The 26,794-nt window shown below is 46.6% G+C and overlaps 1 protein-coding gene across 4 annotated transcripts in view; it reads left to right on the plus strand.

The window, feature by feature from the left end:
• The first annotated feature begins 248 nt into the window (after positions 1-248).
• Positions 249-26,794, plus strand: part of NIT2 (nitrilase family member 2) — a 61,406-nt gene continuing 34,860 nt past the window's right edge. For 2 of the 4 annotated variants that reach the window (XM_054714042.1, XM_054714041.1), the window contains exons 1-8: positions 249-307; positions 4,337-4,455; positions 6,437-6,557; positions 7,580-7,668; positions 13,413-13,506; positions 14,279-14,353; positions 15,418-15,496; positions 17,778-17,876. In XM_054714042.1, the coding sequence (XP_054570017.1) occupies positions 280-307; positions 4,337-4,455; positions 6,437-6,557; positions 7,580-7,668; positions 13,413-13,506; positions 14,279-14,353; positions 15,418-15,496; positions 17,778-17,876 (704 nt within the window). In that variant the 5' untranslated portion in view covers positions 249-279. Of the gene's footprint in view, positions 308-4,336; positions 4,456-6,436; positions 6,558-7,579; positions 7,669-13,412; positions 13,507-14,278; positions 14,354-15,417; positions 15,497-17,777; positions 17,877-20,015; positions 20,072-20,433; positions 20,527-26,794 lie in introns of all 4 variants that reach the window. The other 2 variants (XM_054714039.1, XM_054714038.1) reach the window with 2 other exon arrangements.

The following is a 26,794-nucleotide window of genomic DNA, read 5'->3' on the forward strand; positions in this document are numbered from 1 at the left end:
CCCTGACTTCGGCCGCCCGCTTGGCCCCTTGGCCTCTCGGGGCATTCCTTCCTGGAGGACTGCGCGGTAACCAGCCGCTTCCGGTTGGCCCGCGGGCGCAAACAGCGAGCGACGGACAGGAGTTGCAGGAGTCCAGCTGGAAGCCCCGCCCAGTGCAGTGGGCGGGGAGGGGCGGGGCCTCGGGCGCTAGCACCGCCCCTTCCGGCGCGGCTTTGCCCCGCCCCTCACGGCGCTGCCGGGGTCTGACCTGAGACTTCAGCTCCACCACCCGCGTCGCGCATGGTGTTTCCCGGGAGAGCCATGGCCAGTAAGTAGCGCGGCTTCGGGTGCGGCGCCGGCGAGGGCTTCCCCGCTCCGTCCGTGACCTTCCCTGACCGGGTGTCCGCGGAGCTCGAGGCGTGTGGCGAGGGGGGCGGGCGGCGGAGCGCGGGCCGGCGCCCTCCCGGGGTCCCGGCTTCTAGGGGCGCGGGCGGGGCAGGGCGGCGGCCCCGCGCCTGCTCCCCACGGGCTCCTCCTGCGCCCCGCGAGGCAGTGCGTGGAGGTGGGTCCGGAGCCGCCTGCGCGGGAGGGCGGGCGCTCCTGTCAGATGCAGGTCCCGCCCCTTCAGAGAACCTTCCCAGGGACCCCTCTGCAGTGGTGACAACGAGGGCACCTCTGGTGTGAGCCCCTGCCGGTGGAAATCCTGGAGACCGAGGCTTTGCTCCAGGGGCGGGACGAGAAGCCGGATTGCTCTCACCCTCTTCACCTGAGACTGGCTTTTGAACTTGAGTTTTGCGAAGGCCTGAGCCGGGTCACGTGAAACTGAAGCACCTGTTGTCTTCGATTTGGGCTGTGTGATAGGGCTGGCTCCTGTGCTCCACGTTGCACCCGCCCCCGCACCCCCTCCTGAGCCAAAAATCGGGCAAGTAGTTTCTGCATCTGGACATTGAGCTTAGGGGTTGGGTATCACATGTTAGTTCCACAGCCCCATCCTGGGTCGGCCCCGGGGTTGAGTTTGTCCCCAGGCCTGTGCCAGATTTCTTTACACGAGGCGGTGCGGTGCTCTGGACTCACAGCCTGCAGACCTGGAGTCTTACAGTCCTGGCTCAGTCAGGAGCTTCCCATGTCAACGAGACATCCAATCTCTCTGGACCTCAGTTCCATGACCTGTGAAATGGACACAAGTGCCCCTACGTGGGAGTCTTGTGAGGCTCCGGTGAGATGTGGAAATTTGTGGAAGTACTCTTTGTGTTTTATTTCAGCCTAGAGTGCAAGTTGGTGGCTGAACGATTGTTCAGGATCGTCATAGGGGCGTTCTTTCACACACCTCCCTCTGGATGTGACTGCATCGTTGGAGGGGCAGGCATGACAGAGGCTGATGGACTTGAGAGAGGTGGTTCTTAGTGGTGGCTGTCTGACTTCCTTGAGGAGTTTTTTCAAATCATATGACAACCCCCCCAAAAAAACACACACACACAAACAAGGTGCCCATCTGGCTTTACTGTTCCAGATTCGGGCTTGGATTGTTACTCTGCCACTGTTCACTGACTGTGCAACTTTTCCCTCTGCAAGCTTCTTGTTTCCTTATTTACAAAGTGTTTATGTTCCCATGTTGGTCTCTGCACTTATTATGTGTATTTTTCCCCTGGGTAAGTCCTTCATTGTTAGACTACGATGACTGTTAGGGCAGCCAGGAACCTACAAAATCATTGTATTTTACAACTGAGGTAACTAGTACTCCCCAATGGTGAACTGCCCTGCTGCAATCCCCTCTATGGAGTGGGCGATTTGCAAAACGCAAGCAATCCCAAGCCTGATTCAGGAGCTGCCTCTCTGGGTAGGATGGGGGAGAGGGAAGCCAGTAATAGCTGTGTGGACTTCACACACACACACACACACACACACACACACACACACCCTGCCCTCCTCTGAAGCAGAGACAAAGCCCAGCCTCTGAGTTACAGTGCAGACCTTTAGTGGGTGCTGTGATGTTTTGGTAATGTTCTCAACATATTTTTTGTCCCAAAGTAATCCCAGCTTTTGTTCCCTATTTTAGTTTCCCTTGTTTTCATCCAGATTCTGAAACTGTTTTTTTTTTTAATATATTTTATTGATTTTTCACAGAGAGGAAGGGAGAGGGATAGAGAGCTAGAAACATCGATGAGAGAGAAACATCGACCAGCTGCCTCCTGCACACTCCCCACTGGGGATGTGCCCGCAACCAATGTACATGCCCTTGACCGGAATCGAACCTGGGACCTTTCAGTCCGCAGACCAACGCTCTATCCACCGAGCCAAACCGGTTTCGGCAGATTCTGAAACTGTTTATCAAGCTGCATTCAGGGTTAAATTGAGCTCTTCCCACTTTATAAACCAAGGAATGCGACATTGCATTTTCCTTTCAGGGTTAACCGTGAGCCAGACAGGCCTTCATCAAAGGCCAGGTCTGTCAGCCCTGCCTCTTCTGAGGACATTTGCACAGGTTCAGGAGACACCCAGAGTGAGCGCTCTCTCGTGGTGGGGTTTTCACACTGTAGAGCAGGGGTAGGTAGGGAAGCTAGGGCAGGGTATTAATGCTAATTCCTGAACTAGCAGCCTCGCCTCAGACCAGTGGTCGGCAAACTCATAGTCAACAGAGCCAAATATCAACAGTACAACGATTGAAATTTCTTTTTTGAGAGCCAAATTTTTTAAACTTAAACTTCTTCTAACGCCATTTCTTCAAAATAGACTCGCCCAGGCCGTGGTATTTTTGTGGAAGAGCCACACTCAAGGGGCCAAAGAGCCGCATGTGGCTCGCGACCCGCGGTTTGCCGACCACTGCCTCAGACCATAAGCAAAAACTGTGTATCAGTCAGGGTCCACATAGGACACAGAAACCACACCAGTCACTTGAACAGGGACAGTTTTATATAAAGAGTTATTAACCACTAAAAGGTGATTACTATAAGAGCTGAAAGAGAACTCTAAAGAATATAGGAAAGCAAATGTAGGGTGTAGCTACCACCTCATGGAAGGAATAAGCCAGACCTCCTTGCCCTAAGGCTGGCCACAGATCTGTTGGCAGGGCTGGCCACATAATTTGTGGGGTCCAGTCCCCAATAAAGATGTGGAGCCTTGTTAAGATAGCAGGAAAAAGTGCTGTCAGCTTTTCCTTCTGAAGTGTCTCAACATCTCATGGTGGTTTTTATTTGCTACTTAATGTTTCGATCCTCATCTACACTAATAAAAGAGAAAGATGCAAATTGACTGTACCTTCGCAACGCCCACCAGCCAATCAGGAATGAGTATGCAAATTAACCCAACAAAGATTGCGAGTTAATTTGCATACACAGGCGCCAAACGGCTGGGGGCAGGATGCTTGCATCGTTGCCATGGTGATGACGCAGGCATTCTGCACTACCCCAGCCTCTCTGGGCCTCTGGGCAGCATGGGAAGGCGGAAAGGCGGCTCCAGTGCCAGAGCAAAATCGGTACTGGCAGCCAGGAGAAGGAAGGCCCATTCTTACACGAATCTTCATGTATGGGGCCTCTAGTATTAGCATAACCAATGGACACAGACACTGGGGCGGTGGGGGCTTGCCCTGGGTGCGAATGGCTGGGGGGGGGGTGTCAATTGGGGAAAAAGAAGACATATGTAAAACTTTAGACAATAATAAAAAATTTAAAAGAGCAAAAATGTTGTGGTCCTTTGGGCACAGGGATATTCATGGGGTGAATACAGACCCTCACAAGTGCATAGGAGCCCTGCCCTGTGATTAGGCACATCTGCAGCCCACCAGCTGCCACCCTCCCCCTCCTGCTAGCAGCTACACCTAGGCATTGGGTCCCAGCTCCTAATGGGGAACTTGAGACAGGTGTCTCCCCTCCTCATGGACCCACTGCTCCATTCCCAGTGGGATTCCACCTTCTGTACTTGAATGCCCTCAGTTACCTGAATAAGGGGTAGGCTGAGGCCCAAGGTCAAATAGTAAGGAATAGTTGTGTATTCAAACCTAGTTGTCTCCCTTCAAGCCCTGTTCTCATTTGTAAGTAAAAATCTGGCCCTGCCTACTTCACTTCAGGTTCTTGTGCTTGGCATGGGGCTCTGCCCATGGCAGTTGCTCACCGAGGTCTCTCAGCATCACCATGGTTGAAATTTTGGACTGATAATTTGTTGTGAGGGACTGCCCTATACATTGTGGCAGGTTTAGCAGCATCTCTGACCTCCTCCTGTTAGATGCCAGTAGCAACCCACCAGTGTGACAATCCAGGATGTCTCCAGACACTGCCAGATGTCCTGGGAGGCGGAGTTGTCCTCGGGTGAGAACTGCTCTGATTCAGCAGTCAGATCTTCTGACACTTGTTTTCTTCTTCAGCTTTCCGCTTGGCCCTCATCCAACTTCAGGTTTCTTCCATCAAATCGGATAATCTCACTCGAGCCTGTGGCCTTGTCCGGAAGGCAGCCGCACAAGGAGCAAAAATAGTTTCTCTGCCAGTAAGTATGGAGGAGCCACCCCTTTCTGGGAACTGTGGGCCCCACAGAATAGCATCTGCTAGCTCTGGTTTTCCTCTTGTGTCTGGGTCCAGCAAGGCCCTTTGGGGGCCAGAATTGTGTCATGTTTGTCTGAAAGATGACCCTCGCAGGGGCCTCTGTAATGGGACGTGCCCATGTGGTTATAGGTCTTTAACGTGAGGATCACCTACTCTGCTCAGAAACCTAGTGGGCTGAAGGACTTACCCAAAGCTGAAATACTCCACCTCGGATATTTCCCTTCTTTCCTTATATAATTCTTTTCTTTTTTTTAATCCTCTTCCCAGGGTATGTTTTCTGTTGATATTTAGAGAGAGGCAGGTGAGGGGAGGGAGAGGGAGAGGGAGAGAGAGAGAGAGAGAGAGAGAGAGAGAGAGAGAGAGAGAGAGAGAGAGAGAAAGAAAGAAAGAAAGAGAAACATCGATGTGAGAAACATTGACCGGTTGCTTCCCATACGCACCCTGACTGGGAATGAACTTGCAACCTTTTGGTGTATTGGACGACACTCCAACCACCTGAGCCACCCAGCCAGGGCTCCTTGTATAATTCTTTATAGGACCAGGATGTATTGATTTTAGAGCTAAACCTCCAACATTTAAAAAATTTTTTTGGAAACTGAAACTATTAGAGACATTTAGGAAGCCTGTGGTGTCTTTCTAAATATAGGATTCTGCATCTCTTTTCTAGGTGATTTCTTTTAAAACAGCCAGCTGAAGCTTGCACCACATTTGCTTGTCATCAAGTAGGGGGTTAGCTCCAGAGAAGGATCCTGCAGGGTCAGTGGTGGAACTATTCCAGACAGCCCCTCCCCCATTCCCTCTCCCCCCATGGGGAAGAGGCAGCCCTTTGAAAACCCTGCTTAGATTGACTGGAGAATTTTCCGGGCTGCCTTGTATATTGGGCTCCAGGCCATCACAGATAAGGCCAGTGAGTAGGAATCTTTAGCAGGGGAGCTTGAGATCTTAATGTTAATCCCGTCTTCGTTACCACTCCAGTCCTGGGACTCACCTGGACTTGTACCCTAATCAGGGCCTGTTGTTGGTTTGTGTTGCCCGGGCATTAGAGTTAACGACCAGGAGTGAAGCGCTTGAATTCAGCTCTGCTTCTCTGGCACACGTCTTGTACAGGCTGGTAAGCCTGAGCTCCTTGGCACAGTGTGTGGAGCACAGGCAATCTCAGTAAATGCAAGGCGCATGAATTAGAGTCAAAGTCTAGTGGTTTTGCTTTTCTTTTATGACAGAGCTGTGGAAGACAGACATGTCCTGGGGAATGAGATTCCGCTGGATCAGGATGCTACTGCTGGAAGGGAGCTTAGAAACAGTTCATTTTACAGATGAGGAAATGTCAACTTCTGTGGCTTCCAAAGCGTCTGTATTTTTTCAATCCCAGGCTTTATTGCTTTACATAGTTAATATAATTTTGAGCCTATGGATTCATCCTAACAAGGTCCTGAGAGTAAGCCCGTTGTGGTGGGCCTGGGTGCCCTGGGAATGTGCACTCTCCTGTAGACTCGAGGGAGAGGCCGTTCCCACCTTCTGCCTAGATGACCAGGGTCTGGCTGAGCACAGGTGCCTTGTCTCTTCTCAGCCCGCCTGAGCCAGCTGCTGACACCTGCCTGTGGCTACAGGCTCTGCAGCCCTGGGACCTCACTGTGTGTGTGTGTGTGTGTGTGTGTGTGTGCGTGTGTGTGTGTGTGTGTTTTGTGTGGTTTGTTTGTGGTGTGTGTGTGTGTTTGCACGTGTGTGTGTGTGTGTGGTTTGTTTTGTGTATGTGTGCGTGTGTGTGTGTGTGTGTGTGTGTGTGTGTGTTTAATCAGCTGTGTTTTATCCCTTTCAGAGCAGAGCTGGAAGCAGCAGCTCTGTCTTCTTACAGCAGGACTTTAAAATGGGTTGGATGTTTTGATGTTTTTTTTTCTCTCTCTTTCTCTCTGCTAACATTATTCTAGGAATGCTTTAATTCTCCATATGGCACGAACTATTTTCCTGAATATGCAGAGAAAATTCCTGGTGAATCCACACAGAAGCTCTCAGAAGTAGCAAAGGAGTGCAGCATATATCTCATTGGAGGTAACTTCCTACCCTCAAGGTATAATGGCGGGACATTAAAAGCATATGGGTAATTTTTGTTGTTGCACTTAAACCAGGGAATACGAATTAGCCATTGAAAAGAATGAGGTAGGTCTCTATGTGTAAAGGGGAGAGCTCCTCCAGACACACTGTTAAGTGGGAAAAGAGTAGGTTCAATATGACATGAACAAGTACTCGCATTCATATTAATCCCCACACAAAAGGTTATTGGTTTTTACGTGTAGTTTTGCATGTCAGACATAGTCAGTGTTGTGGAAGGACACACACCGCACCGGGAATGATGATTTTCCCTGGAGAAGGCGTGGGAGTGAAGGCGCAGGTCCAATATGGAAAGAAAAGCCGTACGTGAGTGTCTCATGTTACTAATACAGGGTTAAGAAAATTGTTTTTCTTAAAGAGGCTACATACATCAAGGTAGCTTTATGTGGTTGTAAAATAACTTATAAAATGTTCTGTTTGCTTAAAAAAATCAGTACCGTAAAACTGTTCAATAAGTACTGCAAACAAAATTATTTCTGTATTATGCTATAGTAAGAATTAGAAATGAGTAAGAGGTGGAAAAAGAAGGCAAAGCAGGAGGAGGCAGGACCGGGAACTACAGTCAGTGATGGACAGACATGTGGCTACATGCCCATCTTGAGGCCTTTGTGGATGCAGCTATATTGCAGGAGGACCTGGTGAATTTAAGTTGAGCAACAGTGAATTCCCCATGTTGCTTCAGTGTTTCAGATTAAATTTTGCTCAAGATCAAAGCTAAATTCAGAAACAGTTTGGATATTTTTGAAACTTGTCTTTAGCATCTGACCTAGTTATCTACACTCTGGAATTTATCTCTGAAAGATTGTATTTAAGAAGGAAAACAACTGGTTAAATGACCCTTAGAAGATAGTAAACTGTATTGTTAGACATAAGTGACAGTTTTTCAAGCCTTGATCCAGTTCCAAAAGAATGCTTTGTTCAGAATGTTTTCTGTGCCTGCGTCTTTCTCCTCTCAATAAAAGGTTCCATTCCTGAAGAGGATTCTGGGAAGTTATATAACACCTGTGCCGTGTTTGGGCCTGATGGAGCTTTACTGGTAAAGCACAGAAAGGTAAGTAGGAAATGTGCCAAGTCTCATTGCCTCTTGAGAATTTACTATGAAGTCCCCTGTTTCTCCTCATTGTATTGTACACACAGCAGGCATTTTGACTGGGTGGCACAGTTGGATGTTCTTGGATTTGCATTTTGATATAAATTTTAGACTTGGCCTGTCAAAGGAAAAACCTGCAGGAATTTTAGTTAGGATTGCATTGAATATATAGAGATCGTTTGGGGAGAGTTGACATCTTTGCAGTAGTAAATGCATATACATCTAGGATTATTAAGTCTTCCTGGTAAGTTTATTCTTTTATTGTTATGGAATGTCTGTTCTGCTTTTTTTTTGTCTGTAAAGGTGATTTTAATTAATTAATTTTTTATTTTTTAAATATATTTTATTGATTTTTTACAGAGAGGAAGGGAGAGGGATAGAGAGCTAGAAACATCGAGAGAGAAACATCGACCAGCTGCCTCCTGCACACCCCCCACCGGGGATGTGCCTGCAACCAATGTACATGCCCTTGACTGGAATCGAACCTGGGACCCCTCAGTCCGCAGACCGATGCTCTATCCACTGAGCCAAACCGGTTTCGGCTATTTATTTATTTTTAATTTTTATTTTTTTATTGTTTGAAGTATTACAAATAGTACTACATATGTCTCCTTTTTTTCCCCATTGACCTCCCCCCAGCCTCCCCTACCCCCCAGTACATGCCCTCACCTGCCCCACCCCCCCACCCCGTGTCTTGTATCCATTGGTTATGCTTATATGCATGCATACAAGTCCTTCGGTTGATCTCTTACAGCCCCCCCCCCCCCCCCCCAACTTCCCCTGCCTTTCCTCTGTAGTTTGGCAGTCTGTTCAATGCTTCTTTGCCTCTGTATCTATTTTTCCCCCATTTCTTTCCTTTAAAAAATCTTGCCTCTGCAAACTAGAAATAAACATATAATAACAAAAAAATGTTTGAGTCCCAATTTCAATGTCCAACAGTTCTGAGTCCCCGTTTCAATGTCAAACAGTTCCTTACGTGTACATTTCAGCAGTGATACCTGGATGGTGGGCACATGGTGGCAATGCAGGTCCAACCCTCTCTGGTTTGGTCCTAGGCAACCTGCAGCGATGCACAGCTGCTGACTACTAGCATGGCAAGGCATCGTCAGCATCTTCCATCTCTGGACTTTTTCTCCTCTTGTCTTCGTGGCTGGAGCAGTCCTGTCAATTCCTCTCTGTTGCAGGAATCCACATGGTCTTGGAGTTGTTTTCTGAAAAGTTTATTTTATCTCTGGTAATCTGTAGCCACTCTTCTTGTACTTAATCTTGGTGCGTCTTTTTTTAATCTTTCAAGCTATGTGTGTCTTTATTTTTAAAATTTGTAGGTAGCATATAGTTGGGTTTTGCATTTTTATTCATTCTGACAGTCTTTGCCTTTTAACTGGAGTAGTTACTCCATTTATAGTGAATACTAGTGTCCCGGTGCATGGATTTGTGCACATTGAAAGGAAATTAATTAGAAGAAATATTTTAATATTGCTATTCACGGCTTGCTTATGAAAAGAAAATAGGATTCTACCGAGACTCCTATCTACCTACTCCAGGACTTCTGTGAGGATCAAGTGAAATGAGGAACAGGAAAACACTTCACAAACATTTGGTTGAACTGTAAAATGTTTGCACCTGGCTATAAAACAAGTTGGGTTCCTGGGCTGAAGAAACTCCAAGGAGGCTAGTTGCTAGGGAGAGGAAGCCAGGTCTTGCTACGTGACGTCATTACCCAGTGCCCACAGCCACCATTTCCAGGCTGGGCTGGGCTGTGGGCGCATTTTGCGCCATGCAGTCTTGGCAGCATTGGCTGTGATTTTATGGGGTGTCACTCCGGGGTGGTGGCGGGGCCTGTTCCTGCTTGGGGGAAGCCGAGAGTTGGTTTGTCGGTGCCAGGTGCCAGGTCCGTGGTGCCGTTTATTTTTAAATGTCCAGTTCGCGTCATGGCAGCTCCTGCATTGAGCATCTGCCCCCTGGTGGTCAGTGCACATCATACCTACCATTCAGACAGACAGACAGTCTTTTATACATATAGATAATTATTGATATGGATAGATTTAAGCACATAGACATTTCACTGTTTTTCCCCCCCATTGTTCCTCTTTTCTGCATTCTTTGGGGTTAATTGAGTATTTTTTAGAATTCCATTTTAATTTGTCTATTGGCTTTTAAATTATACCTCCTCTGCTGTGTTTTTTTAAGTTGTTGCCCTAGGCATTTCAATATGCACCCTTATTTTATCACAGTCTACTTTGAGTTAATATTATATTACTTCATATGAAATTTCTAACCCCTTCTCATTTTTAAACTATGGTTGACACGCATATTGTGTCTACATACATTGTAAATCCCACAAAGAATGTATTTTTAAAGTAGCGTGTATTTTAGAGAAAGGAAGATAGAAATCTTCTGTTTACTCAGATATTTACCATTGCTATTTTTCTTACTTTCCTAAAGATCCTAGTTCTATCTGATATATTTACCTTCAAAAAAGAAAAACCTCCTTTCGCTTCTTTGTAGTGAGGATCTGCTAGCTATGAAGCTTCTTATTTTTTGTTTATGAACATCTTCATTCTTGACATCTTCATCTTAGTTTGCCTTCATTCTTTACAGAGATTTTTTGTGGAATAGAATTTGGGGTTCACAGTTTTATTTTTTCCCCAACAGTTGGAGAGACCTTTTTCAATTACCTTCTAGCCTCTTTTTTCTGATTAGTCAGCGGTAACTTGTATTATTGTTCCCTGTGTGTAACTTGTGTTTTTATCTGCCTGCCTTCAAGATTTCTCTTTTGTATTTTTTAGTGGTTAATATTTTGTCTCTCATGTGCCTAGGTGGGTTTTTTTGTATGCATCATACTTCATGAAACTTGACATTTAAGTCTTTCACCATATGTAAGAAATTTGGGGGCATGATTTTATTATATATATTTCTATCCCATTCTCTTTTTATAGGATTCCAGTTTTGATACTGTTCCTCCAAACCAGGTCACCAAGGCTCTAGTTCTTTGTTTTTATTTTCCCAACCTTTTTTCTTTCTCTTCTTCAAATTGGACAGTTTCCATTAATCTCTGTTCTGAATCTTTCTTTTGTAATCGCCAAACTCCTATAAGCCAATCCAGTGAAATGTTTAAAAATTTCAGATACTGAATTTTTCAGTTCTTTTTAATATATATATAATTGATTTCAGAGAAGAAGGGAGAGGGAGAGAGAGATAGAAACATCAGTGATGAGAGAGACTCATTGATAGGCTGCCTCCTGCATGCCCTGCAATGGAACCCGAAACCCAGCATGTGCCCTGACCAGGAATGGAACTGTGACCTCCTGGTTCATAGGTTGATGCTCAACCACTGAGCCATGCCAGCTGGGCTCATATGGTTCCTTTTTATAGCTTTTATTTCTCTACCAATATTTCTATTTGTTTAATTCATTATGAGCATTTTTTTTTTTATACGCTTGAGCTTAGTTTCAATAGCTGCTTTAAAGTTTTTGGTAATTACCACATCTTGGTCATGTTGGGGTCTGCCCCACACATCTTTATTTCAGTGGTGAGCCAGAGATTTCTGCAATTACATATATAGAATATAGGGCTCTTTCTCTTTTATCCTTTTCAGGATTTCCCCCCTCACTTCCCAGCTGCTGTGAAACTGTTTTTGGGTTTCTCAAGCCAATGTGATTGTGGGTAGTTTTCCCCACTACTCCCAGCAACAACTGGGGCCTTGCTTCCAACCAAGAGCAGTAAACAAATGGGACACTCACCCAGTGTTATTCCCTTCTGAGTATTGACTTCCCTTCAGTTTTCCCCGATTTCGATCATTTTCCAGTGCTTTTTATTTTGTCCAGAGTTAATAGTTACTTATGAGAAAGCTAATTGGTCTGATAGGAGCCACTCTGCCATTTCTGGAAGAGGAGCCAGGTTGAGCTATTAACTCCGTACTTTTAAGTGCATATATGTCCATGATATGGCATATACCCCTCCATTTATGTAGGCTTTTAAAAATTTCACATTGGCTCAGATGGTGGGGCTCAGTGGTTGAGCGTTGATGTATGAACCAGGAGATCAGAGTTTGATTCCCAGTCGGGGAACATGCCCAGGTTGTGAGCTCAATCCCCAGTGCGGGGCATGCAGGAGGCAGCCGATCAATGATTCTCTCTCATCATTGATGTTTCTCTCTCTCTCCCTCCCTCTCCTTTTCTCTCTGAAATCAACAAAAATACATATTAAAAATAAATAAACAAATAAATAAATAAATATTTCAAATTTGTTTTTATAGTTTTTTTGATATAGTCTTATATATCATTTGCTAGATTTATTCTTCATGGGTGGTTTTTGATGCCCTTTAATTTTCTGTTTCTTGCTAGTATATATAGAAGTACAAGTAGTTATAAAAATATTGACCTTGTACATAATAGTAACCTTGCTAATGTCACTCATTAATTCTGATAATTCATCTGTAGGTTTCCTTTGGAGTTTCTAGGTATGCAATTATATCTTCTGATGACAGATTCAATTTCTGTTCTTTCTAATCCTTATACTTTTTATTCCTTTCTCTTGCCTTGGTGCTTTGGTTAGGACTTCTGATAGAGTTTTGAATAGTATGTGTTTTTGTATTGTTCCTGATCTTAAAAGGAGAAGGCTTTTAATATGACACCATTAGGTACAGTGTTTCTTTAGTGTTGTTTTTAGATACTCTTTATCAGACTAAGGAAATTCCATTACTAGAAGAGTTTTCCATTTTTGTTTTTAAAATAAGAATGGATGCCCAGACAGCATGGTTCAGTGTTTGAGCATCGACCTATAAACCAGGAGGTCATGGTTCGATTCCCGGTCTGGGCACATGCCTGGGTTGTGGCCTCGATCCCCAGTGTGGGGTATGTAGCTGATAAATGATTCTCTCTCATCATTGATGTTTCTATCTCCCTCTCCCTTTCCCTTCATCTCTAAAATCAATAAAAATATATTTAAAAAAATAATAAAATAAGAATGGATGGCCTGGCTGGTGTGGCTCAGTGATTGAGCGTCAACCTAGGAACTAGGAGGTAACTGTTCGATTCCTGGTCAGAGCACATGGTGGGGTTGCAGGTTCAATCCCCAGGGGGTGTGCAGGAGATAGCTGATCAATGAGAATTTTCTCTTATCATTGACGCTTCTATCTCTCTCTCTCTTCTCTGAAATCAGTAAAAAAAAAACATAAAAAAAGGATAGATGTAGAAGTTTACCAAATGCTCATTATGCACCTCTTAAGATGCTCATATGACTTTTCTCTTTTATTCTGTTAGGGTGATAAATCAGAATCCAATTTGGAAGTGATATGTTATTCTTTTTATAAATTGCTGCATTTGGTTTGCAAAATTTGACCTATTTTTAATCACTTACCCACTCTCCTCCTCTCCTGCCAATGTGTTAGTTTGATTCTGATTGAGGAGTCTTCATTAGCATTTATATTGAGTAAAAAAGCTTCCCATAAGAAATCTAGACATTGATTTGTACACCACCTAGGAAAGAAGGGTTGTAAAACCTACACTATCATTGTCCCATTTCCTGTGTTAGAATTCATTTTGATAGTGTCAGGTTGTGGGGTGGGTTGTGGGCATGTTGCGGTGCTGTTTGTACAGTTACTCTTATGTGAGTCACCCCCATATCTGGCCATGGACAGATTGTTTTTATTGCCATGAACTCTGCTGGAAAAGAGGTAACTGAAGCCCGTATTTGTGCTGCAGCTCCATCTGTTTGACATTGATGTTCCTGGGAAAATCACATTTCAAGAATCTAAAACATTGAGTCCTGGTGATAGTTTCTCCACATTTGAGACTCGTACGTACCAGATAAGTCCACCTCTTTTTGCAGTCCCAGTAAAAGAGGACCAGGTATTCCTTTGTTGTTGTTGTTTTTATTATGCCCCTCCCTAATTTCTTTTTCTTTTTTTTAAATTAATCCTCACCTCCAGGATATTTTTCCATTGATTTTTAGAGAGAGTGGAAGAGACAGAGAGAAAGAAGCATTGATGTGAGGGAGATACAGTAATTGGTTGCCTCCAGCACTCACCCAGACCAAGGCCAGGGATCCAGCCTACAGCTGAGGTACATGCTGATAACTGGAATTGAACCCGAGACCCTACAGTCCGTGGGCCAACGCTCTATCCACTGAGCCGAACCGGCTAGAGCACTCCCTAGTTTCTTTACATAACCTGGCTGAAAGGCCAGAAGTGAGAAGGGCAGAGAACGGTCAGAAATCTAGAAAGGGCGGGCTGAACGGAGAACTAAGAGTTTGACATGACTTTGTTCTTCCATTTGGTACAGCCTCCTATTAGTGTGATAGTGTCCGGAGTGAACTTGCTAGGCCACAATCGAGCACCTCTCACTTAGATAATAAGCATTCAGTTAGAATGAATTTCTCATCTCTACTCTGCTGACGTAAATGATGTCTTTACGAGGTGACATCCAAGCCAGAATAAGCTTACAGGTTTTCTCCACCGTGGGCCCTGGGTCACTGTATCCCCCTCAGTCAGTGATATTAACTCGGGGGGCTTTACCTCACACCACGCTGCAGGCTGACTGTCATTAGTGCGTTTTCTGTTTGTAAACAGCTTACTGCAGAGTGGGCCTGGGCATCTGCTACGACATCCGCTTTGCAGAGCTTGCGCAAGTCTACGCGCAGAGAGGTGAGGCCGCACTGTCGTCGTGTCGTGTGGGTGCTTGGAGGTTTGAGTCTGGATAGAGGGAGCCCTTAGTCGGAAAAGCTGGAGGAGAGGTCTTAATCTCTCCACCCCTATCTGGCTTCTCAGACTTTTGCTGTGTACGGACAGTGTGGTTTTCCAGAGGTTGTGATTTAACACGCCATGCGGCTGAGGCAGGAGCTAGACTCTTAAACATCTGCTCTACCCTTCCTGCCCTTCCTGCCACTGTGTCTGGAAAGAGTCCCGTGGAGCCCAGTAGAAAGGAAAGCATGGTCTGTCCCTCGTGGATTTCACTGTGTCACAGTCCCCGATGTGGGGTGCGGTGGGAATGTAGTCAGTGACATTTTGGTCCAGAGAAAAGGTGCCCTACCATCCAGCACCAAACCGCGTCAGGAGATCTGGGTTCTGGTTCCAGCTCTTCCCCTACCTGGTATGGTACTTTGGGGAAATGATTCCATTTCTAGAGCGGTGTGGCTCCCAGTTTTCTCATAGGGCTGGTGTGAGGACGAAGGAGAGAGAACTTATTAAAGCTCCTTGTATGGCACTCAACAAATATTAGCAGCCCTACTTACGAGACTGTCGAAGCTACTCTGATTCTGAATTAACTGTCACTTAATGCAGTGAGGTGGATGCAGAGTTCGCCTGCTCCGTGTCGGCAGTCTCTGTGGAGCCTGGAAGCGCCTGCTCTGCCCTCATTTCAGTTGAAGGGCATATAGAACGTGGTCCTCGCCATGCAGAGCTGACCCACTGGTGCCGAGAGAAATCTGAATGAATGATAGTTCTCCCCCCGCCCCCGCCATTTTTTTAAGCGAACTCACACGTGGTTTTGGTTATCAATACCACTTTTCTCCGTGTCCGTCTGCACCATGCGAGTGTCTCTAAGGGAATGCAGAGCCATAACCTAATGTTGCTGACACTGTCTGACTTGGCTGACATCCTTTTATGCGTGGGAAAGTTGGAGTTTGGTTTCCACTGGGTGGAGAACAAAGGGAGGGACCAGGGAGGTTGGGTGTTCCTCTGCACCGACTCTCGGCCTCCCTCTCCCCTAGGCTGCCAGCTGTTGGTCTATCCTGGAGCTTTTAATTTGACCACTGGACCAGCTCACTGGGAGCTGCTTCAGCGAGGCCGGTAAGACAGCATGTCAACGTACCTTCCAGCATCTCCGCGTTTCTCTGTGGAAAAATTTCAGGGTGGTGGGAGTACCAGCCTTCCTGATGCAGAATGGTGCCTGTGACTCAATTCCGCAGCATCCAATTGCATTTCAAACAGATGCATCTTTTCGTCTTTCAGCCCAAAGGGAAGGCTTCTGCTCGGAACCTTCTCTTCAGAAGCCAGAGCACCAATCGCTTAGATTTTGGGGGACTGGGTTTTGCATTTCCAAGAGCTTTTAGTGCATCAGGTGGGCAGCGATTTCATGTACTGTGATTAGATGTGAGCAGGTTTCCCAGGAACAGTTGCCGGCAACTTTTACAGAGAATTGGAGACCCATGGATAAGTGTGTTCAGAGCCCAGAAGCCCAGGAAAAGCAGGAGTTATTTTAGCCTGACAGCCCAGGGGAGAGATATGTGGTCTTCACACAGCTGACCCTGTGCTGTTTGATTGGGGTGCTTACCCCGCCCCAACTTCCACAGCAGCCGGCTAGTCCCGGGGATGCTCTGCCAGGAACCTCGTTATAAACCCTTGTGCTTCTAACCTCTAAATGCTGGGCATCGCACAGCTATCTACGATGTGTCACGGTTGCTGTTTCCTTAGCCCCCTGAGGCTGAGCAGTGAAAGGCAGGTAGCGGGTGGAGGGAACACGGAAGGGAAAAGGAGTGTGACTGTGTGTAAAGTGCTCTGCAAACCATGAAATGCTGGTCAGAGACGATGTGTTTCTTGATTAAATGTTTTTGTTTTATGTGTTTTTTAAAAAATATTTTTTATTGATTTCAGAGAGGACGTGAGAGGGAAGAGAGATAGAAACATAAATGAGGAGAGAAAATCGATAGACTGCCTCCTACACACCCCCTACTGGAGATCGAGCCCAAAACCGGGGCACGTGCCTTAACTGGGAATCGAACCCTGACCACCTGGTTCATGGGTCAGTGCTCAGCCACTGAGCCACACTGGCCGGGCCTCAGTTTTTTAAATGGAGGTATAATACACTTACAGAAAAGTGCACTAATTTTGCCTCTACAGGCAGGTCAGTGAATGTTGACATATGTACCACCTACAACCAAGATCAACTTATGGGACATTTCCCAATCCCTAGAATGGTCCCTTTTGCTCCTTCCTAGTCAGTGCCCTTTCCTCTGCCTAGAGGTGGCTACTGCTCTCCCTTCTAGAGATGATGGTAATTTTTACTGCAGGGGGGTGTAGAGGTGTTTGCCTGGTTGCATTGTAGAAGGTGGGGTAGGGGTGTGTGTTACCCTGAGTATTAATAAATGCAGTAAAAGTGGAAAGCAAGAAAAGCTTGGGAGAGACGGGCATGACTAGCTTGGATCTATTGATTGAGCCCAGAGAGCTCCCAGGTGAGGTGGCTTGATGTACCCAGGCTGGACACCTGAAATTCTGATCTAACTTGAGAGATGGCACGGCCACCGTTGGCATTGAAGTGCCATACAGCCCTCAACGTGTATTGCCCCATCAAGGCCAACCCATTGGCCTTGGCCACCTTGGCTTGCATTAACCCCAGAGAAGTCCTTTTACTGGTTGGCTCAGGCCAGAGTCTGTCCACTGTGGCAGTATTAACATTTTGGACTAGATTATTCTGTGGTTTGGGGGGCTCTCCTGTGCATTGTAGGATGGTTAGCAGCATTTCTGACTTCCACCCACTGGATGCTAATAGCATCCCCCTAGTTATGACAATTAAAAAATCTCCAACCCGGTCGGTGTGGCTCAGTGGTTGAGCGTCGGCCTATGAACCAGGAGGTCATGGTTTGATTCCTGGTCAGGGCATGTGCCCGGGTTGCCAGCTCGATCCCCAGGGTCAGGTGTGCAGGAGGCAGCCAATCAATGATTCTCTCTCATCATTGATGTTTCTAGCGCTCTCTCTCTCTCTCTCTCTCTCTCTCTCTCTCTCTCTCTCTCTCTCTCTCTCCTCTTTCTCCTCTTTCTCCTCTCTCTCTCTCTCTCTCTCTCTCTCTCTCTCTCTCTGGCTCCCTTTCTCTCTGAATCAAAAAAAATGTTTTTAAGAAAGGTCTCCAGACACTGGCAGATGTCCCCTGCTGGCCAAAATTGCCCCAATGAGAACTGGCTTAAGTAATAAGATGCTTTTTGAAGAGAGGGTTCCGTGGCTTTGCGTGTTTCTTCTGTATCTGAGCCAGCCTGTCTGTCGTCGTTTTTAAAAGAAGGATCGGTCCACTTAGGATAGGAAAGTGCCTCAGCTCTGTAATGCATGATATCCCTGTTTTCTGTCCATTGACTCCAGGGCTGTTGATAATCAGGTGTATGTGGCCACGGCATCTCCGGCCCGAGACGACAAAGCCTCCTATGTTGCCTGGGGACACAGCACTATCGTGAATCCTTGGTGAGTGGCCTAAGCAGGGACAGGCTCACTAGGAGCTCACTTGGGCGGTGGGTTGTCTGAGTGGTGATTGGCCCTGCCCCTCACCCACCCGGGTCCGGTGCCTGCCAGGCGGCTGCCTCTCGCTGGGAGGAAGCTTCCACTTGCGGACCATGTGAGAAAGAAACGGCCCTGCTCTCCTGACTGAGGCCTGGCCTTCGCCCTCTTCTGAGTTTCCGTTGTCAGTCAGACTTGGATCATAGGGGACACCAGGCAGCAGTGATGGGTGGCAGTTTTAGTGAAACAGGCCCCCAACTCTCGGCTTTTGGTTAAAATTTAGACTCGGTGACTGGGCCTCAGGCAGGAATGAGTTACAGGGTGAGGATTCTGCCCCGGAATAATTAGAGGAGAGGGTGGAGGGGTTCAATGAGACAAACGGAATTTGTCTTCTGTGAGAGGGCGGAGCATTTTACTGCTCAGTGAGACCAGCACGAGAGTCTGCCCATGTGCACATGCAGGCGTGCGCTGACGCACGTACCATGGTCTCCACCTGCGGTTCACACAGCACTTTTACACGTGGTCTCAGTGTGAACGCCAGGGACTTCCCTTCTGGTAAGCCCGGTTTATAGATGGAGGAATTGACGTTCACAGGCTAAAGTGGTTAGAACTGGTGTTTGGATCCAGGATTTTGACTTCAGAACTTGGATTTATGCCGTGCATCTGTATGATCACACACATGCACGCACACTGGCATGACTAGCCTGGATCTATTGATTGAGCCCAGAGAGTTCTCACACGGATCTGGGCCATGACCAGGGCCTGCCTCACTATCCCAGAGTCAGGGAGCAGATATGAATTTCTACAATTTCAGGATACACATACCAGTAACAAGGCTGAGAAGGGTCCCTGGTCACTGTGGGGTCCCTAAAGCTTCTCTCTTCGGACTCTATAGGACCCACAGATTAAAGCATGTGATAAGGGGAGTCCTTGAAAATAAGACCAGCAAGAGATTCCCTGCACATCAGGATTTGGGGGGCGTTGGGAAACGAAGGATTAAGGTGGCCTGAAAATTTTCTCAGACGTGATTCAAGTCCCTCTGCCCAGATGTTAGTGATGCACCTCTGCTTCGCCTAGCTCTGCTGATGATCTCTGGTACTGGCCAGGCTGGCCGCTTCTGACAGAGTAGCTCCACAAGGTTTACCTTAATTTCTTCCTTTTCAGAATTCCATTTGTAGGGTTTGGGGGCCTTCTGACTTATATTGACTTTGGGATGGGTGCCTGGGGTTAATGTAGAGAGAGATCTTTGAATGCCAGGGAAAATGAGGAAGAAAGAGAAAAAGAATAGAAAAGGATTCAGTTAAATGGCATTAATTATTGTGTTTGTAGCTCATTTGTGCCAAATCTGTTTGCGGATAATTAATGCCAGTCGCTGTGTGAGAGCGTTTGTTATGCCAGGTTACCTTGTGTTGTGCTTTGGAGAGATTGCACTTCACGAGGTCTGTGTTGGAAGCCCTGCTTTGGGCTGGGAGGCGCAGATCAGCCTTTCCCCAGGTTTATGGAGGAGTGTCGTTGTCTCCTCGTGTGGGGCTCCTGCCGGGGGTGGTTTCCCCAGCACTTCCACTCATACCCACAGATTGAAACTTCTCCTTCAAACACGGAAGGCCCTTAACATAGGGATGCAGGGGTCACGGGCATAAGACCAGAGGGCCACATGGATGTGGGCCATGCCCAGGTCCTGCCTCACTACCCCAGAGTCAGGGAGCAGCCCTGGCAGGGGTGAAGAAGCAGAGCCAGCCCGCCCTTGTCGAGGACACCTATGGCCATGCACTCCTGAGGGGGTAGGGGGCACCTCCTTTTGGTTATAAGTGGCTCTGGTCCAGATGTTTATGTCACGGAATAAGAAAACTAGGAGTTTGCAGTTTAGGAAACATACTCCATAATTTTCTAAGTCCTAGCAGAGCTTTTATAATTTATTGAAAGTGACTTGGCCCAAGGCCACACAGCATTTTAAATGGTAGGACAGGAGTTTATATCCTTACTTTCTGGTTTTAAATCTCAGATTCCTTGCCCTTTGGCCTGTCAGATGGGGAGAAAAGAGAGAGAGAGGTCTTGAATATCAGTAAATGTCAGTGAACCCACTCATCTCCCCTGAATCTTTTCCAGGGGGGAGGTCCTGGCCCAAGCTGGCACTGAAGAAACGATCGTGTGTTCAGACATAGGTAAGACCTGCCCAGCCCAGGGCATCAGGCTAGGTGTCTGTCGTCCCCAGTGCTCTGAGGCCAGATTCCATAGCTGGGGCAGCCCGGCCCCTGGAGGAGTTCCTGTACCCCTCCCCGCCCCCGCCCCAGTTTATCCTTGGTTCTTGGTCAAGTCTTGAAGGCTATAGTTTATTTGGAGTTTTTTTGGTTTGGTTTGAAATGACTCCAGGGGCTCTGCCAGGCCATCTGTGCCTCTAGACAGGGCCTATATTACTGAGTTACTTAGCTGAGACTCTGGTAGTTTTTATACTGTTTGGGAGGAAAAATCCTTTGGTTAGTGAAGAGTTACATCTTATTAATAGTGCACTTTTCTGTTGTTGCAGACTTGAAGAAGGTGGCTGAAATCCGCCAGCAAATCCCCATATTTAGCCAGAAGCGGTCAGACCTCTATGCAGTGGAGGCGAAAAAGCCCTAAGGTTTCTGTTCCCAATGCGTCATGAAATAGGAAGTTATGTTTCTGCGATATCAATTCCCTGCTGAATTCTGTAATGGGGAGCCTTTTTGTTTGTTTGTTTTTAATTTTAGCCTTCCTTTCCTGGGAACTTTCTGTGGGGACGATGGAACTTCAGCACACTGATATTCTCCACACCACATTAAGTAGGAAAAAGGACCCAGGCTGGGCATTGAAGAGCGGGAGGCGAAGGGGATGGTTCTAAACCTTATTCCATGCTTAAATCACCTCCAGGAAGTTGGTAAAAGTATGAGATTTGGGTATTCTGGTGGTTGGTTTACCTAATACAAATGTATTTGTGTCATAAACCTCTTATCTCATTGCTGGAATTGGAATCCGTTATGTAGAGAGTGGGTATACTCTTTCCAGCAGTACCTTAAAGTTGTATTTCGGGTTTATAAGTAGCTGTGGGAAGCAAGGTGATGGTTCCTTGGTGTTTGCTAGGGGAGGTGGCAGCCCCTGTAGCAGCCTTCAAGAAGGAGCTAAAGAGTCAACCCCAAACTCTCCAGGTCTTAGGGGCAAGACTGTCAACAGTGAGGCCTGTGGGAGGATGGCAGTGGAAGCATTTGGTCAGGCAACTAAAGTATGTCTCTGCAAGAGGTGTCTTTTTTTAAGATTATTAATTGATTTTGAGAGAGAAAGAAGCATCGATCAACTGCCTCCTGCACACCCCCCAACCGGGGATCTGTCCTACAACTTGGGCATGCGCTTTAACCAGGACTCCAACCTGCAATCTTTCAGTGCGCAGGGTGATGCCTAACCAACTGAGCCACACCAGCCAGGGCAAAAGAGTTTTCCTTGATAGGAATAAGTGTCTGAAAGTCTCTCTTTTGTGTTTTTCTCTCTAGTAATACTTTTTACCTTGATAAAGGCAAGTTTTTAGCCTAATGGTTCTTGGAATTCTTTGGGGTAATTAAAAATTAAGAATTTCAGTAAGCTGTTATTTATGTACTAGAGGCCCGGTGCACAAAATTCGTGTGTGTGTGTGTGTGTGGGGAGGGGTCCCTCAGCCCAGCCTGTACCCTCTCCAATCTGGGACCCCTCGGGGGATATCCGACTACCCTTTGGGATCGGGCCTAAACTGGCAGTCGGATATCCCTCTCGCAATCCGGGACTGCTGGCTGCTAACCGCTCGCCTGCCTGATCGCCTCTAACCCCTCTGCCTGCCTGCCTGATCGCCCCTAACTGCCTCTGCCTGCCGGCCTGATTGCCCCTACCTTGCACTCCTGCCAGCCTGATCGCCCCTGTCTTGCCCCCCTGCCAGCCTGTTCACCCCTGCCTTGCCTCCCCTGCCGGCCTGATTGTCCCTACTTTGCACCTCTGCTGGCCTGATTGCCCCTAACTGCTTCTGCCTCGGCCCCTGGCCTAAGCCCAAGTCTGGCCTCCCTCTGCGGGAGGTGACCTGGCAGATCAGGGGAAGGGGCTGCCCCCATTACCCCGCTGCTGCTGCCACTGCCGGTCTGAGCCTCAGCCCTTCACAGCCACCCATGGCTGCCTGGGTCTGGGCCCTTCGCAGCTGCTACAGCTTGTCCGGAAGGTTGTCCAGAAGACATCCACTCTAATTAGCATATTACCCTTAATTAGTATAGACTAGAGGCCCGGTGCATGAAATTCATGCACGGGGGGTCCCTCAGCCCGACCTGTACCCTCTCCAATCTGAGAGCTCTCGGGGCATGTCCTGCTGAAGCCTTAGGCCCGCTCTCTGTGGTTCTCTGCTCTCTGAGGGGCTTGCCTGCTCCACACCATAGCGATGGGCAAGCAAGCCCTGCTGGGTGCTGCCTGCAGCTGGGCTTGTCTGCTCCCGGGTCACCACGGCAACAGCCAAGCAGGCCCTGCTGGGTGCTGCCTGCAAGCCCACTTGCCTGTTGTGGGTCACTGGCAGCTACGGCCAAGCAGGCCCTGCTGTCTGCTGTCAAGCTGCGCCGCTGGACCCACCCCCAGGCCCACCCTGAGGTTGCCTGTCCAGCGGCCGCTGGGGTCTGGCCCTGCCTCCCTCTTTGGCCCTTGAAGCAGCCTCAGCGGCTGCTGACCAGGCCCTCCCCCAGTGCAGGTGCATGGAGGCGGGTCCCGCGAACACTGATGGGGGCAGGTCCGGGCGCCGCTGCCGCCGCTGCTCTGACCCGCAAACTCTGATGGGTCTCCCCTCAGCGGCGACCGATTCGGCCATTGAGAGGCCACCCCAAGTCCCGTCCCCCAGCCTCCTGCTGCCCAATCGTGGGCGTAGTGGAGTGATGGTTATTTGCATATTACTCTATTATTAGATAGGACTAGTAGCCCATTTGCAGGAAGAATCCTTCAAGCGGCCACTGCGGCCGTGTGCGCTGCCGCTGCGGCCGCCATTGCGGCCACCGTGCCTGCACCCGTACACACGCCGCTGCTGCCCGCCCCTCTCTGCCCCGCTCCGCCCTGCCCGGGCATTCCCTCTGGCAGCCACCTTGCTTTCCGCTTTTTCTCCCTCTTCCTTCTAAGTTGTCTTCAGTCTTCACTCCTCCCTCCCTCAGCGTATGCAAATTAACCGCCATCTTTGTTGGGTAATTTGCATACTCGCCCTGATTGGCTGGTGGGTGTGGCTTTGGCGGGTGGGCGTGGCTTGGGTGTAGCGAAGGTGCAGTCAATTTGCATATTACTATTTTATTAGGTAGGATGTTATAGCTAGCAATGGGCTGGTAATGTTTAACAACCAGCTGATTTTGTGGTAGCATTTTCCAATTTCTGTGGTGTAAATACTTTCACCCTGGCCAAGTTCCATCTATTAATATGATACCTCTACACACACAATTGGGAATAGATGTGCACCATCTGACACGTGTGTACATCCATGAAACCCTGTTAGTCAAGGTAATGAAGATGCCCACGCCACAATCAAAAGTTTCCTTGTTCTCTTTTATAATTCCTCTAGTTATTCCTCTTGTTCCCAGGCACTGACTGGCTTTGTTACTATATATTAGTTTGAATTTTCTAGAATTACATAAAAATGGACCCATACCATATATGTACTTTTTAATTTGTCTTTCATCATTTGGAGATTATCCATATGTGTGCATCAATAATTCATTCCGTTTTTATTGCCGAGTAGTAGTCTGTTGTATGGATATACCATCATTTCTCCACCTGTTGATGAGTATTTGAGTTTCCAGTCTTTGGCTATTACAAATAAAGCTTCTTGTATAAGTTGTTCATTTCTCTTGAGTTAGATATTTAGCATTGGAATGAAATGGTGGGATCATACGTGTATTTCACTACCAAATTGTTTTTCAAAGTGATTGTGCCGTTATACATCACTACCAGCAATCTATCAGAGTCCCAGTGTGCTCCACATCCTCACCTACACTTGGTATGATTAGTCTTTTGAATTTCATCCATTTTAATGGGCATGTAATGTTTTCTCTTGGTTTTAATTTGTATTTCCATAATCAGTGATGCTGGGTATCTTTACTTATCTGCATATCTTTGGTAAAGTTTCTGTTCAGATCTTTCCCCCATATAGGTATTGGGTTATTTACCTTTTTATTCATTATTATGAGTTCTTTATATACTCTAGATAAAAGTCTTTTTTCAGGCATTATGTTTTGCAAATTTATTTTCCAACTCTGAGAAAAAGAAAGTCTTCATTTTTTAATTTTTATTAATTTTTTACAGAGAGGAAGGGAGAGGGATAATCGATGAGAAACATTGATCAGCTGCCTCCTGCACACCTCCCACTGGGGATGTGCCCACCACCAAGATACATGCCCTTGACCAGAATTGAACCTGGGACCTTTCAGTCCGCAGGCCAACGCTCTATCCACTGAGCCAAAACGGTTAGGGCGAAAGTCTTCATTTTCTTAAAACTATTGCTTAAAGAACAAAGGTATTTAATTTCATGAAGACTGATTAATACTTTTTTCTTTGAAGTTTGTCTTTTCTAAGTTGTATTTATGTAAATGTATTTATGTATTATGTAAATCACCAAATCCAAGGTCACTAAGACTTCATCTTATATTTTAGTCTATAGTTTATTTTCAGTTAATATTTGTATACGGTGTAATAGTCAAGATTTTTTATTTTATTTATTTGTTTGGCCTATGGTTGCCCGTTGTTCCAGTACCATTTGTTGGAAAGATTATCCTATGCCCATTGAGTATCCTTGGCTCTTTTAGGAAAAGTGAATTGACCATATACATCTCAGTCTATTTCTGGACTCTATTTTATTTCATCAATCTATTTGTCTGTCTTTACACCAGTAACTAACTGTGTCGATTACTGTGGCTTTCTAATTGATTTCAGAGAGGAAGGGAGAGGGAAGAGAGAAATAGAAATGGCAATGATGAGAGTCATTGTCTGCGTCCTGCATGCCCCACACTGGGGACTGAGCAGGCAACCTGGGCATGTGCCCTTGACTGGAATCGAACCCGGGATCCTTCAGTCCACAGGCTAATGCTCTATCCAGTGAGCCAAACCAGCTAGGGATACTTCCCCTTTTTCTTTTCAACAGGCTTTTAAAAGTAGTCAAAGAGTATAACCAAGTGATCCAGAGAACGGGCATCATTTGCCCCTAAAGTTCCCATGTGTGGAGAGGGCGCAGGACTCAGTGTAGCACCATATGATGGTCTGTTCATGCCGTGGGCCCGGCCCAGCACAGTTCCTTAATTCCTGGTAGAACTGTCGTCAGTGCGGCTGGGTGTTGCCTGCTCTGAGGGTCCCTGCTCTTTTGGGGTCTGCATTTGCCCTGCTCTTGGCCCCTTACTGCCTGTGGGGGTGCAGGGATGCAGAGTCTGTGGCTCCTCGGGGCCTGCACCCAGTGAGGCATCCTCACCTTTTCCCTCTGGGGCAGGATCTAATAAGTCTTAAAGTCAGGTAAAATTAGTCCACTAACTTTCTTCTCCCCAAAATTGTTTAGACTATTCTAAGTTCTTTGTATTTCTATGTAAATTTCAGAATCAGGTTGTAAATTTTTACGGAAAAGTCTCTAGGGCTTTTTATTGGGATTGCATTGACTCTTTAATGCAGTTTTGTGGAAAATTGACATTTTAACAGTACTGACCCATGGACCCATGAACATGAGATGTCTTCTCAGTTATTCAGGCCACCTTTAATTTCTCTTAGCCGTGTTTGGTAGTTTTACTGTGAAGAATGCAATTTTTTGCCCTAGCTGGTTTGGCTCAGTGGATAGAACATCGACTTGCAGACTGACGGGTCCAGGATTCGATTCCAAGGGCACATGTGGAGAGCAGCTATGGTGTTCGGACAGGATCAAGCCTCGGACTGACTTGTGGCAAAGCCACATACAAGTCCCAGCTTGGAGAGCAAAGCCCTCCCATCACAATTATAGCCAAAAGGCTATGGTTGTAAGCTTGACCTTATAGTCCGACCCTGTAGTCCTAGGTAGCTGAGGGATGTGGGCTGCGGGAGGTGCAGCAAGTGCTGCCAAAACAAGGCTTGAGAGAGTTCAGAGAATGGCAACAACAGGAGAGAAGCAGATTTGAAACTCGAAAGAACATTAAACATCTTGCCCTTGTTTTGCTTTGTGTGATCTGACTATAAAGTAAAGCCTCAGCTTATATGCTGTGCTGTTGTTTCCTCATCCAGGTTTTTCAGATGCCTTTTCTGGCCCAGCTGTATTTTCTTGTCTGTCTGCTTTAATCCTTCACCGCCTCTCCTCAAGTTCACCACTGGCCGTGCTGGATGCGGTTCAGGCACATCCTGGGTTGTGGGCTCGATCCCCAGTATATGGTGTGTGTGTGTGTTCAGGAGGCAGCCAATCAATGATTCTCTTTCAACATTGATGTTTCTATCTCTCTCCCTCTCCTTCCTCTCTGAAATCAATAAAAATATATTTTAAAGAAAGGTAAAATGATAGACACATACTTCTTTTTAAAAAATGCAATTTTTTGGTGCAATGTATCCCCAAGTGCTGCTGGTTGTGTGTTTTTTTAATGCTGTAGTATTGTTTTATAAACATCAGTTTCTAATTTCTCACTGCTACTATATAAAATAAAGTTTATTTTTGTATTTTATCTTGTAGCCTACAACCTTGCTAACCTCACTCACTTTAGAAGCTTTTTTGGGGGTTGATTCTATATGATTTTTTAAAATACAGATGAGTATGTCTGCAAATTAAGACAGCTTATAAAATAAATGAGCTTCTTTCTTTCCAGTCTGGTTCCTTTTTATTTTTTCTGGCTAATGGCACCGGCTAGACCTTTTAGAATAGTGTTGAATAGAAAAGTACGCATTTTTATGGTCCTAATCTT

This window comes from Eptesicus fuscus, chromosome 3, assembly GCF_027574615.1.
Source record: "Eptesicus fuscus isolate TK198812 chromosome 3, DD_ASM_mEF_20220401, whole genome shotgun sequence".
NCBI classification, from domain to species: Eukaryota; Metazoa; Chordata; class Mammalia; order Chiroptera; family Vespertilionidae; genus Eptesicus; species Eptesicus fuscus.